The sequence below is a fragment of the Sminthopsis crassicaudata genome, chromosome 3 (genome assembly GCF_048593235.1).
Source record: "Sminthopsis crassicaudata isolate SCR6 chromosome 3, ASM4859323v1, whole genome shotgun sequence".
Taxonomy (NCBI): Eukaryota; Metazoa; Chordata; class Mammalia; order Dasyuromorphia; family Dasyuridae; genus Sminthopsis; species Sminthopsis crassicaudata.
The window spans coordinates 362296117-362312290 of NC_133619.1; the positions used below are offsets into that span (position 1 = coordinate 362296117).

Genomic DNA, 16174 nt, shown 5'->3' on the forward strand with positions numbered 1-16174 from the left:
GATTGACTCAGTGAAAATGAGTGGAACAAAAGGAGGTGTTTTTCATAGCTGGTGCTAAAAAAAGATCCAAGATCCATATGCATAAAATTAGCTCATAAACCTTCCAGGCTCTCTCCTGCTTTTCATGTACCTTCAGTCTGAATATTGCCCTGTTCTGACTTCTCTTCCTCTTCAAGTATTCCCCAGATACTAGTTTTCATGAGGTTTCACCAACTAGATGGTAGCCATCAAGTGCTTAGCTCTCAGAGAATTTGCAATTCACTCACATTCAAAGACTTAGCTCATCCCTTTCAGAGTCTTAACCAATTAAAGCAATTAAGTTAACCACATTCTGGTATAGAAAACCCTTTACATTCTGTTCACAATTTAACCTCTCCTATTAAGCAAAAGTCAAGCTTAAAGTGATGCAAATAATAATCCTTTATGTTCACGTGGTACTTTTGGATTTCGAGAAATACTTTTCATTGTCTCGTTTGATCTTTAATTTGGTACTAGTGTGCTCCTCTTGAGGGCAGTTAGGTGTGTGCAGTAGATAGAACACTAGACCTAGAGTCAGGAAAGCTTGAATTCAAATCTAATATCAAGCACATACTAGATGTGTGACTCCAGGCAAGTCACTAAACCCTGTTTTCCTATTTCCTCATCTGTCAAATGAGCTGGAGCACAAAATGGCAAACTATTCCAGTGTCCTTGCCAAGAAAACTCCCAATAGGGTCCAGTCATATATGATTCAATAACAAATTCTTCCCTTGCAAATGAGGAAGCTTAGTTACGAAAAGGCTGTGTTTTGCCTAGGAACCCACAGTTACTTTGTAGTATGTTTGGAATGAGAACTGAGTTCTCCAGATTCTCAAACTTATGCTCAGTCCCCTAGACACTAGCTATATGAATGACATTCAAGTTTAAAGTTTAGATTTACTAACAGTCTGTTGAAAGCAAAATTTGTGCTTTTACTCTTTTGGTTTATTTAACTGGGATTCATTAAAGATGTTTAGCATTAAAATGGTGTTAGCTGGGCCAAAATAATAACCGATTCATGATTTTGGTCTTTTGTTCCAAGGCTCATTGTTCAGTTTTGAAATACACTCATGAAGTATTTAGGTTGTCTCCCTCCTCAAGTTTAATGATGACCATTAACCAGTTTCTAGATGTTAGGCATACATAAAATCCACAATGATCTCTCCTCTCCTCCAGGACTCTTAAAGCACAAGTATTCTTCCTTCTTAAGCTCTTTGGTATAAAAAGCCCTGTTGCCAATTGCCCAATGAACTAGAAAAATATTGTTTCTATGATGGATTTCCTGGGAGACCTAAAGCTAAGCTTAAGGAACACATCTAGCATCATCATCACATGTATAGGAACCAAAGAAGTTCTCCAAAGCAAAACAAAACAAAACAAAAACCTCCCCCTAAACCCAGATGGGGGCCTCCAGTTACAGCTCTCAGGCTAGAATCCCCAATAAATGCAATCTTGCAGAATCCTGCTTAGCTGGCATGCCAAATCTGCAGAGATGATCACTTAATTACCATGTCCTTGCAGCTGATAAACCCCAACTGAGCTTTTCAAAACCGTGGGAGCTAAGAAGGGTTTAATAGACTGACTCAAAGGTCCACCCTGAAACAAAATGAATTGAGCTCACTTAACAGCCTGAGATTTTCCAGTCTTCCTGAATTAACAACTCTTGGCTAGTACCACTTTTCCTAACCATGACAATCCTTTAGAGGCTTCCCAGGCAGATGTGAAATGAAGCCTTCACCTAGAAGAGTAATAGGCAGTTAGGTAGCTCAGTGGGTAGAGCACCATGCTTGGGGTAAGGAAAATATGAGTTCAAATCTAGTCTCAGACACTTACAAATTGTGTGGGCTAATTGTTTAATCTATGTTTGCCACAGTTACCCCAACTGCAAAATGAGAGTTACAACTGCACCTGTCTTTCAAGGTTGGATTGTTATAAGAATAAAATTAAATAATATTAGTAAAATTCTTAGCACATAAGCTATATATATGTATATGCTATATAAATGCTACCTAGTGACTTGGACCAGTTCCAATATCATAGCACTGCATGCTATCCTCAACTAGAGACAAGGTTCCTAGTTCTCTTAAAATATGCCCCCCCGCCCGCCCCCATCTCCTTGGAAGGAAATTCTAAATATCAGTAGAAATTGGAAAATAGGCTACATTCTCTACAGGCATCTTAAGTTTTCCAGCAGGACTTCACAAAGAAAGGGGAGACATTTAGGTTAACCTGCTTAGAAACTTTTTGCAGGAAGAAGCCATATAGGATGGGCAAGGAGGTTCAGAATCTTGGAGTTTAGAAGGGCAAGGTAGGAGAAAACAGGAATCAGATTTGAAAACTAAGGAAAGAGAGTAAAGTAGCCAATGTTAGAGAAATTACCTAGGACAGGTATATACTTTTGCACCTATAGTTATAAAAATAGAGAATAATAGCATGGCCAGCATATAAAACTTCATATGACTCTGATTAAAGAAATCTCACATCTAAAACAATCCCATTTCACAGATGGGGAGAAATAGAACTGAAACCTCTAGTGCCCTAGAATAAAAAACACAAGGAAGTTTAGAAACATTGCAAGTAGCTGATTCATAAGAAGGCTACTTGTTTCTTAAACAGTCAGAAAACTACAAACACATACACCCACACATATTTATAATATCAATTCAAGAAGGCCAACAGCAGATAGAAACAAATATTTTTTTTTAATTGTTAACTTTTGTATTTCCCTTCAAAGACAGCAAAGAGGGAGGTATCCAAAGTCAGCCAACTCTGTCTCAATTCAGGACACCTTAATGACAGCAGAGAGAGAGATGGAGAGACCACACTGCAAATTCAGGGTAGGGAGGTTGGGGGTTGAGGGTGGCAAGCCGTCCATAGCCAAGATGCAAGACTTACCCATGAATAGCATGGATAGAGTGAGGTTCGTAATGATATCTTCCCTCCTGATGTCGCATGTCAATCGGTAAGGGAGCGTGGAACGCTGGAAGTAGGTGTTGTGGCACTGTGGAAGGGGAGGGGGGAAAAGAGGAAAAGAAAAAAAAAAAGGAACTTCAAAAACTCTTTTTTTCCCCCTTCCCTTTTAAAGCAATTTTCAAAGGGACTTAAAACTCCTTGAATTTCAGAGCAAGTGCAATACAGGACAAGGGGGCTTCAGGATCCCGGTGCTATCATATACCAGAGAAGTGGAATAAATAAATAATCAAAGACATCCCGAGAAATCCTACATCTTCAACATAAAAGATCTCCAACCATGTTTCTGACAAAGACAAGCAGCTAAGCGCTCTTTGAACTTGGAGAGATTATAGGAAGTACCATGGAACACTAGACTGCCTACGCAAATCAGAGCTGACAGATTCCCATTTCTGGGGACCTCCAACCCAAGCTGGCCTTGGCTGGGAGCAGCTTCAGCAGCACCCTTCTCCAGCATCCGTACACAGCAGAGCGATTAGGCTGGAAATATTTACCTAAGACCATCTGTAATATCAAGCCGCTTGCACATAAATGGCATGCCCATTAGCAGCCGCCAAAAAAAAAAAAAAAAAAAATCTGTGGCTTGGCTTCTGAGAAAGGCTCCTAAATTGCTCCTGCTTGTCAGCATTCGCAGCTCTATTTCTTATTCATCTGAGGAGCTCTCTTCATCTTTGATGGAGAGATAAAGTGGTCTCCAAAGGCCCAGGACACCTACGTTGACTTATGAATTCTGTGAGTTTTAATATTTATTACTGACCCAACATGAGATGTTGGGAACCTGTTGGAAGAAAATGCTAACAGGCTCAGGTGATATTCCAAAGGTTATTCTCTCAAGTGCTTATCTTTGCCCTCACCTTTCCTTCTAATAAGGATTATTTAAGAATATCGTTTGCTAAAAAGAAAAATGCTCCCCCTATTTTTAATGTTTTTAATTTCTATATAATCTATATTTTAATATAAAATATTAATTTTAATTAATATAATAATTTTGATTTTTTAATATAAAAAGGCATTTGAAAAATAATGGGAAATTTTGTTGTTTTGTTATTTTAAACAGTTGAGAAACTAGATGGACAGTTAAAGTATAATTAAAAACCTTATTAAATCTATGGAAAAAACCCTGGAGTAGCAATCTAGGATAATTATAATTTTTTAATAGTCAACCACTGAAGTCTCAGAGCCTCAGTTTCCTCAACAGTAAAAATGACAGGGTTGGACTAGGTGAGGCATTCTTAATCTGGGGTCAGATTTCAGTGAAGGTTTACAAACTCAGATGAGGAAAAAAATGACATCTTTATTTTCACTAATTCTAGTTAAAAGTTAGATTTCCTTTAATTATAATTTTAAAAAAAACCCTACATTATTCTGGGAAGGAGTCCACAGCTTCCACCACGCTGGCAAAGTCATCCATCATAGACACAGATACAAACATACAAATATTAAGAACTCCTAGACAAGAAGGTTTTAAGTTTCTTCTTTTACTTATGGCTGGTAACATATTATTAACAGACAAAAGACACAGTCTGAAGAGTACAAGTTTTAATTCTTGAAAATGTTCAATGGCATCCAATTGTTTTACAGAATTCAAAGATTTATATCTGGAAGATATCTTGGGGGCTATCTGGTCTACCCCTGCCTATAACAGATATGGGAAACTGAGGACCCAAATGTTTAAGTTATTGCTTAAGAACAGCTCAATGAGTAACTGAATCAGGTGTTGGGCCTTGATCTTTTATGAGATTGTAGGATTTATCATCTAGGTATCTTGGTGGTTCTGTAGTCCTGATTAGTCAGGAAGTCCTGAGTTCAAATCTGCCTGAGACACTTTCTAGCAGTGTGACTCTGGGCAAGTTACTTTACCTTATTTTAAAAGTTCCTCATATGTAAAAAATGAGCTAAAGAAGGAAATGGTGAACCACTACAGTATCTTTGTCAAGCAAACCACACACAGAGTCACAAAGAGTCAGATATGACTGAATGACTGAACAACAATAAAGATATACTACTGGGATGAACCTTAGAGGTTCTCTATCCAATCCCATCATTTTATAATTGAAAACCTTGAGGTATAGAAGGTAAATAACCTATGTAATTTGAAATATGGTATCTAGAGCTCTTTCACAAAAGAAACAGCAAAGGAAAATTTCAAAGAAAAATGTTTTCCTAAGTTCAGGACTACAAAGGTCTCCTAGAATCCTTTATAATTAGTCACATGCATTTGGGCAAATATAAAGTGTTGATAAAATACATCAAAAATAATTCCAGTTGGCAACTAAACTATTCCCCTTGAAATCTTACTTATATTAGTCATTTTTTTTTTTTAAAAGGCTGGGGTTAAGTGACTTGCCCAGGGTCACACAGCTAGGAAGTGTTAAGTGTCTGAGATCAGATTTGAACTCGGGTCCTCCTGAATTCAAGGCTGGTGCTCTATCCACTGCGCCACCTAGCTGCCCCCTATATTAGTCATTTGATTAATGAATCTTCTGTTAGAGATAATACAGATCCTAAATCTTGATTAATAGTGAGGTTTATCTATAGGCATTTAATGTTGTTCAATCATTTCAGTTATATCTAACTTTTCATTATCCTATTTGGGATTTTCCTGGCAATGACACTGGATTAGTTTGTCATTTCCTTCTCCAGCTCACTTTACAGTTGAGGAAATTAAGGCAAATAGCATCCACTGTCTTGCCTGGGATCACACAGCTACTAAGTGTCTGAGGCTCTATTTGAACTCAGGTCTTCCTGACTCCAGGGCCAGGGTTCTATTTACTGCACCACCTAGTTGTCTTATGGTATCTATAGGTATCTGACACCAAAATCAGGGAGCAAAAATGAGCAGGTTAAGCCTCCTAAATTGATCAAAACAACTAGCCAAACCCCAGACAGATCCAAAATTCCAAATACAAACAATCATCACTGTGGAGTATAGTAAGAAGAAGCTACTAGGTATTAGATAAGTCATTTCACTTTTCTCATCATCAGTTTCCTCATCTGTAAAATGAGGCAGTAAATATGACTAAACAATCTTGAAGGTAATTATTCCAGCTCTAACATTTCATGATACTGAAGTCTTTATTCTTCCTTCCAGAGATCCTTCAATCCCTAGTAGTGTTGGAAACAAAGCTTGGTAACAAAGGTGTTGACATCCACTGTCCTGTTCTTAACTGTCCTCAGAACATATGCAAAAAGCTTGAAAGAATATTGCTACTTCTGGAAGAAGCAAGGGTGACTTGTTAAGTCACAGTTTTTTTTTCTTTTGTTTTCACAGATAGTTTATTCCCTGAGTCCTTAGCTCTGGCTACAGCCCTATCCCATTATCCCTCATTCATAAGATTATTAAATCCAAAACAAAATGAAATCAATGAGAGAGTTTTGGAAGTATGCTTCCTATTCCTTCCCTAAAACAAAAGGTGAGTCCGTTTTTCCACAAATCATTTTTTTCACTCCTGGTTTGTCAGCAGCTCCTGTTGACATAACACACACATTTCCCCCCTTTTTTTTTCCATTGCATTTTTACTATAATTGGAGATTTAGAAAAGCTGCGTTTTCAGTTGCAAGAACATCTCCAGTCCTTTGCTAAGACTTGTTCTTAACCACCTGTCCACATTCCACCGGTTGGCAGGCAGGCATCCCAAACAGAAACTACAATCCTTTCAGCCTTTCGCCATCTGAATAACAACAACAACAAAAAAAGTCTGTTTTTTGCTGTCCGCCTTTTGGAGGAATTCTGAGGTTCAGACCATTTCCCATGCGCAAATCTAAACTTTGTTGAATTCAATGGAATGGGTAAATCTGGACTGAATTTTTGATAGTTCTGGCAAGAAAATGCAAAAGAAACTAAAACTCATGGCTCCTTGGCTTTAATACTCAGGAGGAAGACTTTTGGTGATATTGGAAACCTTCTAGGCTCAACAACAGACTAAATCTGTGCTGGCACTCCTGAGTATCTGATGCAATGGAAGAATTTTCCTGCCTGACAAATAATAGGACACAGTACTGACACCATTCAGCTTCTAAGGAGGAAGACATAATAAATAATGGAATATCATTAACACATATCCTTTAGGGTGTTTCTCCCCTCCTTCTGATGAGAAATGTGTGATTCTTGTTTAATACCACACAACATACACCTATTAAAACAAACAAACAGAAATGCCAGTCATTACTGCTAAATCATGAGAACTTCTGGGTCTATGGGAAAACAGAATGAAATGATGTCTACTTTATTTACTTACATAATAGGTATGTCTTTAAAAACAAATCTTTTACTTCAAAACTTCATGGTTACACATGGAAATGCATGCACAAAACATATGCATGTATCTTTTTCCACAGACATATTCAACATCTTCTTTATGAAAGGTGTGTATCCCAAGGTTGACTTCCCAAGCTTCCCAAGTCTTGTCTCCCAAAAAAGCTCACCCCTAAACACACACACACACACACACACACACACACACACACTGACCTAATAATCCCTGAAATTCTACTATTGGGGTTGCTGTTTTTGTTACCTTTTAAAGCATAATAGATTTTGAGTCACATCAAGCCACTTGCATGGATTAGTATCCTGATGTCACATAAGCTATAAATCCCAAGTCCCAAAGCTATAAATAATTTTGATGGTGAGAAGGAAAAATTAAAAGTTTAGAGAAGGGTTCTTAGCTTTCTTTTGTGCCACGGATCCCATTATCAGTCTGGTAAAGTCTAAAGACCCCTTCTCAGAGGAATACATAAAACAAAACACATAAGATTACAGAGGAAATATTAAGATACAGTTATCAAAAAAACCAAACAAACATGTTTTAAAAAAGTTCACAGACCTTAAGTTAAAAATCTCTGCTCTAACTTACATGAACTAATGCTGAGTGAAATGAGCAGGACCAGATCATTGTATACTTCAACAAATCATACTTTACGATGATCAATTCTGATGAACCAAATCAGTTCCAATAGAGCAGGAATGAACTGAACCAGCTACACCCAGCGAAAGAACTCTGGGAGGTGACTATGAACCACTACATAGAATTCCCAATCCCTCTATTTTTTTATCCACCTGGATTTTTTATTTCCTTCACAGGCTAATTGTACACTATTTCAAAGTCCAATTCTTTTTGTACAACAAAACAACTGTTTGTACATATATACATATATTGTATTTAATTTATACTTTAACATTTAATTATGTATTGGTCAATCTGCCATTGGGGGCAAGGGAAGGAGGGGGAAAATTAGAAAAAAAGGTTTGGCAATTGTCAATGTTGTAAAATTACCCATGCATATACTGGTAAATAAAAACTATTAAAATAAAAAAAAAATCTCTGCTCTAAAGCATGAGGTGCTCTCCTTAGAGGACAGATTTATATGGGGTGCCATAGCAGAGAACCTGATGCCTGAGAGACAGACCCAATCAGAGAAAACACAGAAAGTGAAAGGACTAAACACCAACTAAACCTACATGTTTTGGGTGTCCCTCAGGTCAGTGCTTGGAACAGCAAATGTTAGCCAACAAAGCAGCATCCATCTGAACTGAACTGCAGGAGATCAAAGAAATAAGACATATGACCTGATGTTGAAGAGCTCATAACCAAGCAGGGAAGACATAAAAGAACTTTATGGAGCATCGTACAATTCAGTCCACTCACACAACTCTGGGGGAAAACTGCATGCGAATGGCCACCTGCATCCTGGGCTCTCCGGAAATTAAAACTTGAGACATCTTCAAGACCTATTCCTTAAGGTATTTAGTCTTCCCTGAGTTTTCAGAGTCTACCTCCTTCTACATTCACTCTTCATTGTTTGTCTGTTGCTGTCACCTTTGATTTCTGTGACAATTCTCAGAATGTGGTTTGTAATCAGTTTGTTTAATAGTTTCCATATAACATGTATGTGACTTGCTTTATTTTTTCAAATTAGATTGTAAGCTCCTTGAGGGCAAAGATCATATCTCAAATCTTTCTATATCTCTCTACAGCACTGGAATAGTTATATGCATATAGGAAGAATTCAATAAATAATAGATCCTTATTTTATGGTTTATGACATTGTTTCTCTCTTCAGCAAGAGTTCTTAATTTTTTTGTGTGTCATGGGTCCATTTGACAATACAGTAAAGTCTATGGACCCCTTTTCCAGAATATATCCTTTTTTAAATAATAGAAGGAAATGCTAAATTTCATTCAGAGGTATTTTGCAAGAAAATATGTAATCTTTTTTCCCATTCAAGCTTATGGACCCTCTAAAATCTACTCACAGACCCCAATAAGAATGTTCTGCACCCAGTGATTTCTATATAATATTCACTTCAAAAATGTTTGTTAAATTTAACTGTATTGAATGAATAGAAAACCTGCCTCTGTATGTATGGAGAGTTCCAATAAGGAACTTAAGACAAGAGCTCCAAAACCCATTGCAGAGAAAACCATTCTCCAAAATGGCCATCTTCATTTATTAAACTAAATGGGTTATTATTCAAATTTCTACATAGCCTGAGAAGGTTGTTAAAAAAAATAAAACAACAACAAACGAAAAGGATGGAGGTCAGTCCTGGGTCAAAGGAACTCAGACTGCTAAAAAAGATCGTTTCTTGCATAAGACTAAATTCCTGGGGGAAAATTAATAATAATTATTATAATGACCCTTTGCATCTGCAGAACACACTTCTGAGAATGGTTAGAGGTGCCCTGCAGATATTATGTTATTAACTCTTGCTCCAAACCTGGGAGGGATATGAGGGTACATATTATTCTGCCCATTTCAGAGATGAAAAAAACAGATTCAGAGAGAAGAGGTGAATTGCCTTATGAGACCTTGTGAGTCAGCACCAAAATTAGCATTCAAAACTTGTTTTCTTTGAATCTATATGATTGGGATACCAGTCTGAACTGTTGTTAATGATAATAATAATAGTTTAATAATTGGGTTTTCAAGAGATAGCATGGCCTAGAGGATTTCATGCCATCTTAAATTTAGAAGACCTGCTTCTTCTGTATGACTATAAGCAAATTACTTAATATCCCAGTGCTTCAGTCAACTTTCTACAATATTGATGAAGTTACTTATTTAGTAGAAGGAGTATACACATAGAGGTTCCCCACATTAATGAAATCACACGTCTGAACATTAAAAAGTGGATTGTTTTAAGATTATTCAGCACTTTCCCATTCATTATCATATGTAACCTTCACAACAATTTTTTTTCAGGTAGGTAATATAATCAATCACTAAGCATTTATTAAGTACCTACTACGTATGAGGCACTATGCTAAGGGTTAAATATAAAGCAAAGATAGTCCCTAAAGCCAAGGAGCTCACAAACTATAGATAATATTTTATTTTACAATACAAAATGACCTTTTTTCCCTAAGAAAAAGTGAGTCATTTAAAAAATAAATAAATAATAGAATGGGATATATTGGGGAGGTATTGGAAAGTGAGTTATCTATTACTGTATGGCTAGTAGATGACTGTGCCTTGACTCAAACCCTACTCTTTTTGATGTCTAACTCAGTGCAAGAGTTTAATTTTTGTTTTTGTACCTCTAGAACCCAGTGCGAAATAGAAGATTAATGTATGTTTGCTGAATTGAATCAAATCTTTTCGCCAACTCATTCTGTGTCATCAGTGATTCTTTTATTTTGGACTTGGAATATTTTTTATTCTCTATTGCCACATTGTAACTATCTCTCTTTGACTATCATTACTCAGCAATCTCTTCCTTTGTAGGTTTGTTTTATCCAAATATATCACTAAATAAAAATTATTCTTGTTATACCAGTAATATACCAGTGGCCGGATCATTGTTCCTTTTTTTCTCAAAGAATTTAGTATCTGGAATAGACTTTTCTCCAACCTAACTCTCATCTATATATTTGAGAATTTTAAAGTTATGCTGTTTTCCCCTCAAACAACCTGGCTTCCCAGGTTCATTAGTTTCCTAATTTCCATGATTAAAATTTAAGTATATTAAACCTATCAATAACTCTGCCCCAACCCCCACACTTTTAATTCTTTCTCTGGCAGCTTAGGCGGTGCAGAGAAGAGAGTGCCGGACCAGGAGTCTGAAGAATCATCTTAATAAGTTCAAATCTGGTCTCTGACTCTTACTAGCTGTATGACCCTGGGCAAGTCATATAATCCTGTTTGCCTCAATTTCTTCATCTGTAAAATGAGAAGGAAAAGGCAAATTTCAAAAAACAAACAAAGAAACAAAACACAAATTGGGTCATAGTCAAGCATGACAAAACAACAACAACAACAACAGCAACAACAACAAAAAACAACAAAAAATCCTCCCTCTGAAGAAGTGATTTTTCTCCTTGCCAAGGCCAAACCTTTGCTCTCAACTATATTCATGTGGCTGTGGCTAATAAATTTAACCCTTCAAGTCTCAGTTTCCTCTCATGAAAAATATAGGGATTGTATGTACAAGGTCGGCCTCTCTTAATGTGCTCCTAACCCCATCCATAGCCATCTCCTCTGGAAACTTGCCTCATTGAGCATTCCCTTTCTTTTATCTTTAATCTTTCCCTATCTACTAGCTCTTTTGCTGCTGTCTGAAGACATATTCATATCTACTCTCAGCCTTTTAAAAACCTTCCCCCGAGCTTTCTATCTCTTTAGATTATCATTGTATTTTTCGCTTTTCTTTCACATACAAAACTCTAAAAAGACTTTTGTATCCATACTTTCTTCCCACTACCTATTTAACTTTTCAACCCTATGCAATCTGGCTTCTCTCTCTCTCTCTCTCCCCAATTCCTTCTGACATAAAACATCTTTCTCCAAGGTTGCCAGTGAGCACAATTGCTAAATTCTGGCCCCTAACTCTTTCCTCTCCCCTGACATCCCCTTCCCCTGCTGCCATATCCAATTAGCTGCAAAGTCTTGTCCTCCCCAGTATTTGCCATATTCATGCCTTTTCTCCTTTCAAAAGTTACTGCCCAAATGTAAGCCATCATCATCTCTGGGGTCCACCACAATAGCTTCCTGTCTCTATGATATATGTCATTCTCCTCACCAAGCCATGATCCACACAACCACCAAAATACAGTTCCTCAAGCAGAGGTATAAAATAATAAAAGTACTCTGCCTGGTATTTAAAACCCTTCACAATCTAGCCACCAGGGGCTTTATGTATGACTTCAGAATGATAGGGCTCATGTAGTGCTCACTACAGAGTACTATACTTACAATATGTGTATCCAGAAGGATTCATCCTAAAGCTATGAAGTTAGTAAGCACTGTTTGCTTTGGAGGGCCTTCAGTGTGGTATGGTGGAAAGAACACTTTTTCTCAGTTTAGAGGACCTGAGTTCAAATCCAGTCTCTACCAGCATCTCTATAACCTTGGGCAGGTAATAATACTTTTCAGAATGTCCATTCTCCTTCCAGCTCTAAATTTATGACCCTACCATGCTTTCCCAACATTTCCTTACTTATTCCCATTTCTGATAAAGCTGACTATTCAAAAAGGCAGCCTCATGGCCATTCCCCCAGGGAATGGCTAGAAGCCAAAAGTTCTGAGTTGAAAGGATTTGATAATTTTTGTTCAGATATTAGTAGACAAAGTATCATTCTTCCTAGGACTACCTGCAGTTGAACACCATGACTCAAGGACTGAAAATTCTTTGTGACACAAAGTACTGAACTATATTGGTGATATGGGCACAAGCAGGTAAAGAAGATAATTAAGGTCAGCCTTCTTAGAGCTCTTCAATTTATGATTAACTAATGATACCCACTGCAGTTATTCCTAAGGCCATCCCAATCAGATTCGATTTCTTACAAATTTTTTTATTTTCCCCCAATAGAAAGATAATTTTAGATTATTTGTGTGGCTGTTTATACTTGGTCACTTAAGGTCTCTCCTAAACCTCCATCTTATGATCTTTTGAAATTAAGTGAAAGATAAAGGGGCTGGTCATCTAGGTGGGACCATGGATAGAGCCACCAGCTTTGGAATCTGTAGGACCTGAAGTCAGATCCACTCTCACTATCTTGAGATACTAGGAAAGTCACTTAACCTCAATTGCTTTTCAAAAAAAGTGAAGGAGCACAAAATAAAGAATAAGAACAATAATGGAGGATAGTCAAATACAGGGAATAGAGAGCTGGCCCAGGAGTCAGAAGGAGTTCAAAACCTGCCTCTTAAATATGTTGGCTATATGATCCTAGGAAAATTGTGTATTGTCACAGTGTCCCAGAAAATTCTTTAAGATTGAAAAGGTCCTGAGGAGGTCCTGAGAAGCATTAGTATAGAAAGTTTCTCTCCAAAGACTTATTTTCCTACACCAAGGAAATCAAAATCCAGTTAAAAATAATTTATTATAACTGGGAAAACATTTTTATAGTTAAAGGTTCTGATAAAGGCCTCATTTCTAAAATATATAGAGAATTGACTCTAATTTTTAAGAAATCAAGCCATTCTCCAATTGATAAATGGTCAAAGAATATGAACAATTTTCAGATGACGAAATTGAAACTATTTCTACTCATATGAAAGGGTGTTCCAAATCACTATTGATCAGAAAAATGCAAATTAAGACAACCCTGAGATATCACTACACACCTGTCAGATTGGCTAAGATGACAGGAACAAATAATGATGAATGTTGGAGGGGATGTGGGAAAACTGGGACACTGATGCATTGTTGGTGGTGTTGTGAATGGATCCAGCCATTCTGGAGAACAATTTGGAACTATGCTCAAAAAGTTATCAAACTGTGCATTCCCTTTGATCCAGCAATGTTATTACTGGGCTTATATCCCAAAGAGATATTAAAGAAGGGAAAGGGACCTGTATGTCCCAAAATGTTTGTGGTAGCCCTTTTTGTAATGGCTAGAAACTGGAAGTTGAATGGATGTCCATCAATTGGAGAATGTCTGGGTAAATTATGGTATATGAATGTTATGGAATATTATTGTTCTGTAAGAAATGACCAACAGCATGAATACAGAGAGGTTTGGAGAGACTTACATGAACTGATGCTGAGTGAAAGGAGCTGGACCAGGAGGTCATTATATATTTCAACAACAGTACTACATGAGAATCAATTCTGATGGTCATGGCTATCTTTGACAATGAGAAGATCCAATTCAGTTCCAATTGATCAGTGATGAACAGAACCAGCTATACCCAGAGAAAGAACACTGGGAAATGAGGGAGGACTGCTTGCATTTTTGTTTTTCTTCCCAGATTATTTTTATCTTTCTAAATCCATTTTTCCTTGTGCAACAAGAGAACTGTATTAATATGTACACATATATTGTATTTAAGATATACTTTAACATGTTTAACATGTATGAGACTGCCTGACATCTAGGGGAGGAGGTGGAGGGAGAGAAGGGAAAAGTTGGAACAGAAGTGATTACAAGGGTCAATGTTGAAAAATTATCCATGCGTATGTTCTATCAACAAAAAGTTATAATAATAAAAAAGTAAATATATATATATTATAATTATATAATGCTTTGATTTTAAAAGTATTTTCACATCCAATATAGTAACAACTCACTTTTATGTAACACTTGAACTACAAAATCCTTTAGTCCCCTCACAAGTTTGTGAAGAAATATACATATTCCCATTTTACGATAAGGAAACTGAAGCTAAAGAGATTAAGTATCTTACCAGACATAGTTGTTTTTTTATTTAGAATTTTTTTTCCACAGTATATATGCATGAGTAATTTTTTTTATAACATTATCCCTTGTATTTATTTTTCCAAATTATCCCCCCTCCCTCTACTCCCTCCCCTTGATGACAGGCAATCCCATACATTTTACATGTGTTACAATATAACCTAAATACAATATATGTGTGTAAATACCATTTTCTTGTTGCACATTAAGTATTAGATTCCGAAGGTATAAGTAACCTGGGTAGATAGACAGTAGTGCTAACAATTTACATTCACTTCCCAGTGTTCCTTCTCTGGGTGTAGTTATTTCTGTCCATCATTGATCAACTGGAAGTGAGTTGGATCTTCTTTATGTTGAAGATATCCACTTCCATCAGAATACATCTTCATACAACATTGAAGTGTACAGCGATCTTCTGGTTCTATTCATTTCACTCAGCATCAGTTCATGTAAGTCTCTCCAAGCCTCTCTGTATTCCTCCTGCTGGTCATTTCTTACAGAGCAATATTCCATAACCTTCATATACCATAATTTACCCAAACATTCTCCAATTGATGGACATCCATTCATTTTCCAGTTTCTAGCTACAACAAAAAGAGCTGCCACAAACATTTTGGCACATACAGGTCCCTTTCCCTTCTTTAGTATTTCCTTGGGATATAAGCCCAGTAGTAGCGCTGCTGGGTCAAAGGGTATGCACAGTTTGATAACTTTTTGGGCATAGTTCCAAATTGCTCTCCAGAATGGCTGGATTCTTTCACAACTCCACCAACAATGTATTAGTGTCCCAGTTTTCCCACATCCCCTCCAACATTCATCATTATTTGTTCCTGTCATCTTAGCCAATCTGACAGGTGTGTAGTGGTATCTCAGAGTTGTCTTAATTTGCATTTCTCTGATCAGTAGTGATTTGGAACACTCTTTCATATGAGTGGATATAGTTTCAATTTCATCGTCTGAGAATTGTCTGTTCATATCCTTTGACCATTTATCAATTGGAGAATGGTTTGATTTCTTATAAATTAGGGTCAGTTCTCTATATATTTTGGAAATGAGACCTTTGACCAGACATAGTTGTAAGCAAAGGTTCTCTGATTCCAAAGCTACTGATCAATTTGATTTTGATTCCCAAAGCTACTGATCAATTTGATTTTCCCATATTCTCTTTTCTCCTCTTTTAAAGGACAGAGCACTTTAGGACCCAAGATGAGGCTAGAGGTTGCTCATTTCTACAGGGAAACTGCAATTACATTCCCTTTATGTCCAGGATGAATTTATAATCAGGGAGGAAGTTTTTAATTTTCTTTTCCCCTTTAAATTAGTAAGCTGATTTCCCCTGTGAGTATCTCCTTTTTCCTCTGTTGTTTTTCCCTATCTCAGATATAGTCAAGTTAGAACTTTCTTTCCATAAAATTTTGGAAGGAGGGAGTTTAACTTATCAGACTTAAAGTTAGCACTTACAGATACTCGATCTTTGAACTTGAACTAGACTTTGAAGAGACAGAAGTGCTCAGCTCTAGGGCTGTAACATAGGCAATTTTA

At 36.9% G+C, this 16174-nt stretch overlaps 1 protein-coding gene across 13 annotated transcripts in view; it reads right to left on the minus strand.

Annotated features, from left to right (window-relative positions):
- The window catches only part of GLI2 (GLI family zinc finger 2), a 401511-nt gene that overhangs the window by 116005 nt on the left and 269332 nt on the right, over positions 1 to 16174 (minus strand). For 10 of the 13 annotated variants that reach the window (XM_074301788.1, XM_074301782.1, XM_074301783.1 and 7 more), the window contains one exon: positions 2914 to 3019. The exons of 2 other annotated variants lie outside the window; for them this stretch is intronic. In XM_074301788.1, the coding sequence (XP_074157889.1) occupies positions 2914 to 3019 (106 nt within the window). Of the gene's footprint in view, positions 1 to 2913; positions 3020 to 8449; positions 14696 to 16174 lie in introns of those variants that run through there. One more of the 13 variants, XM_074301792.1, reaches the window with a different exon arrangement.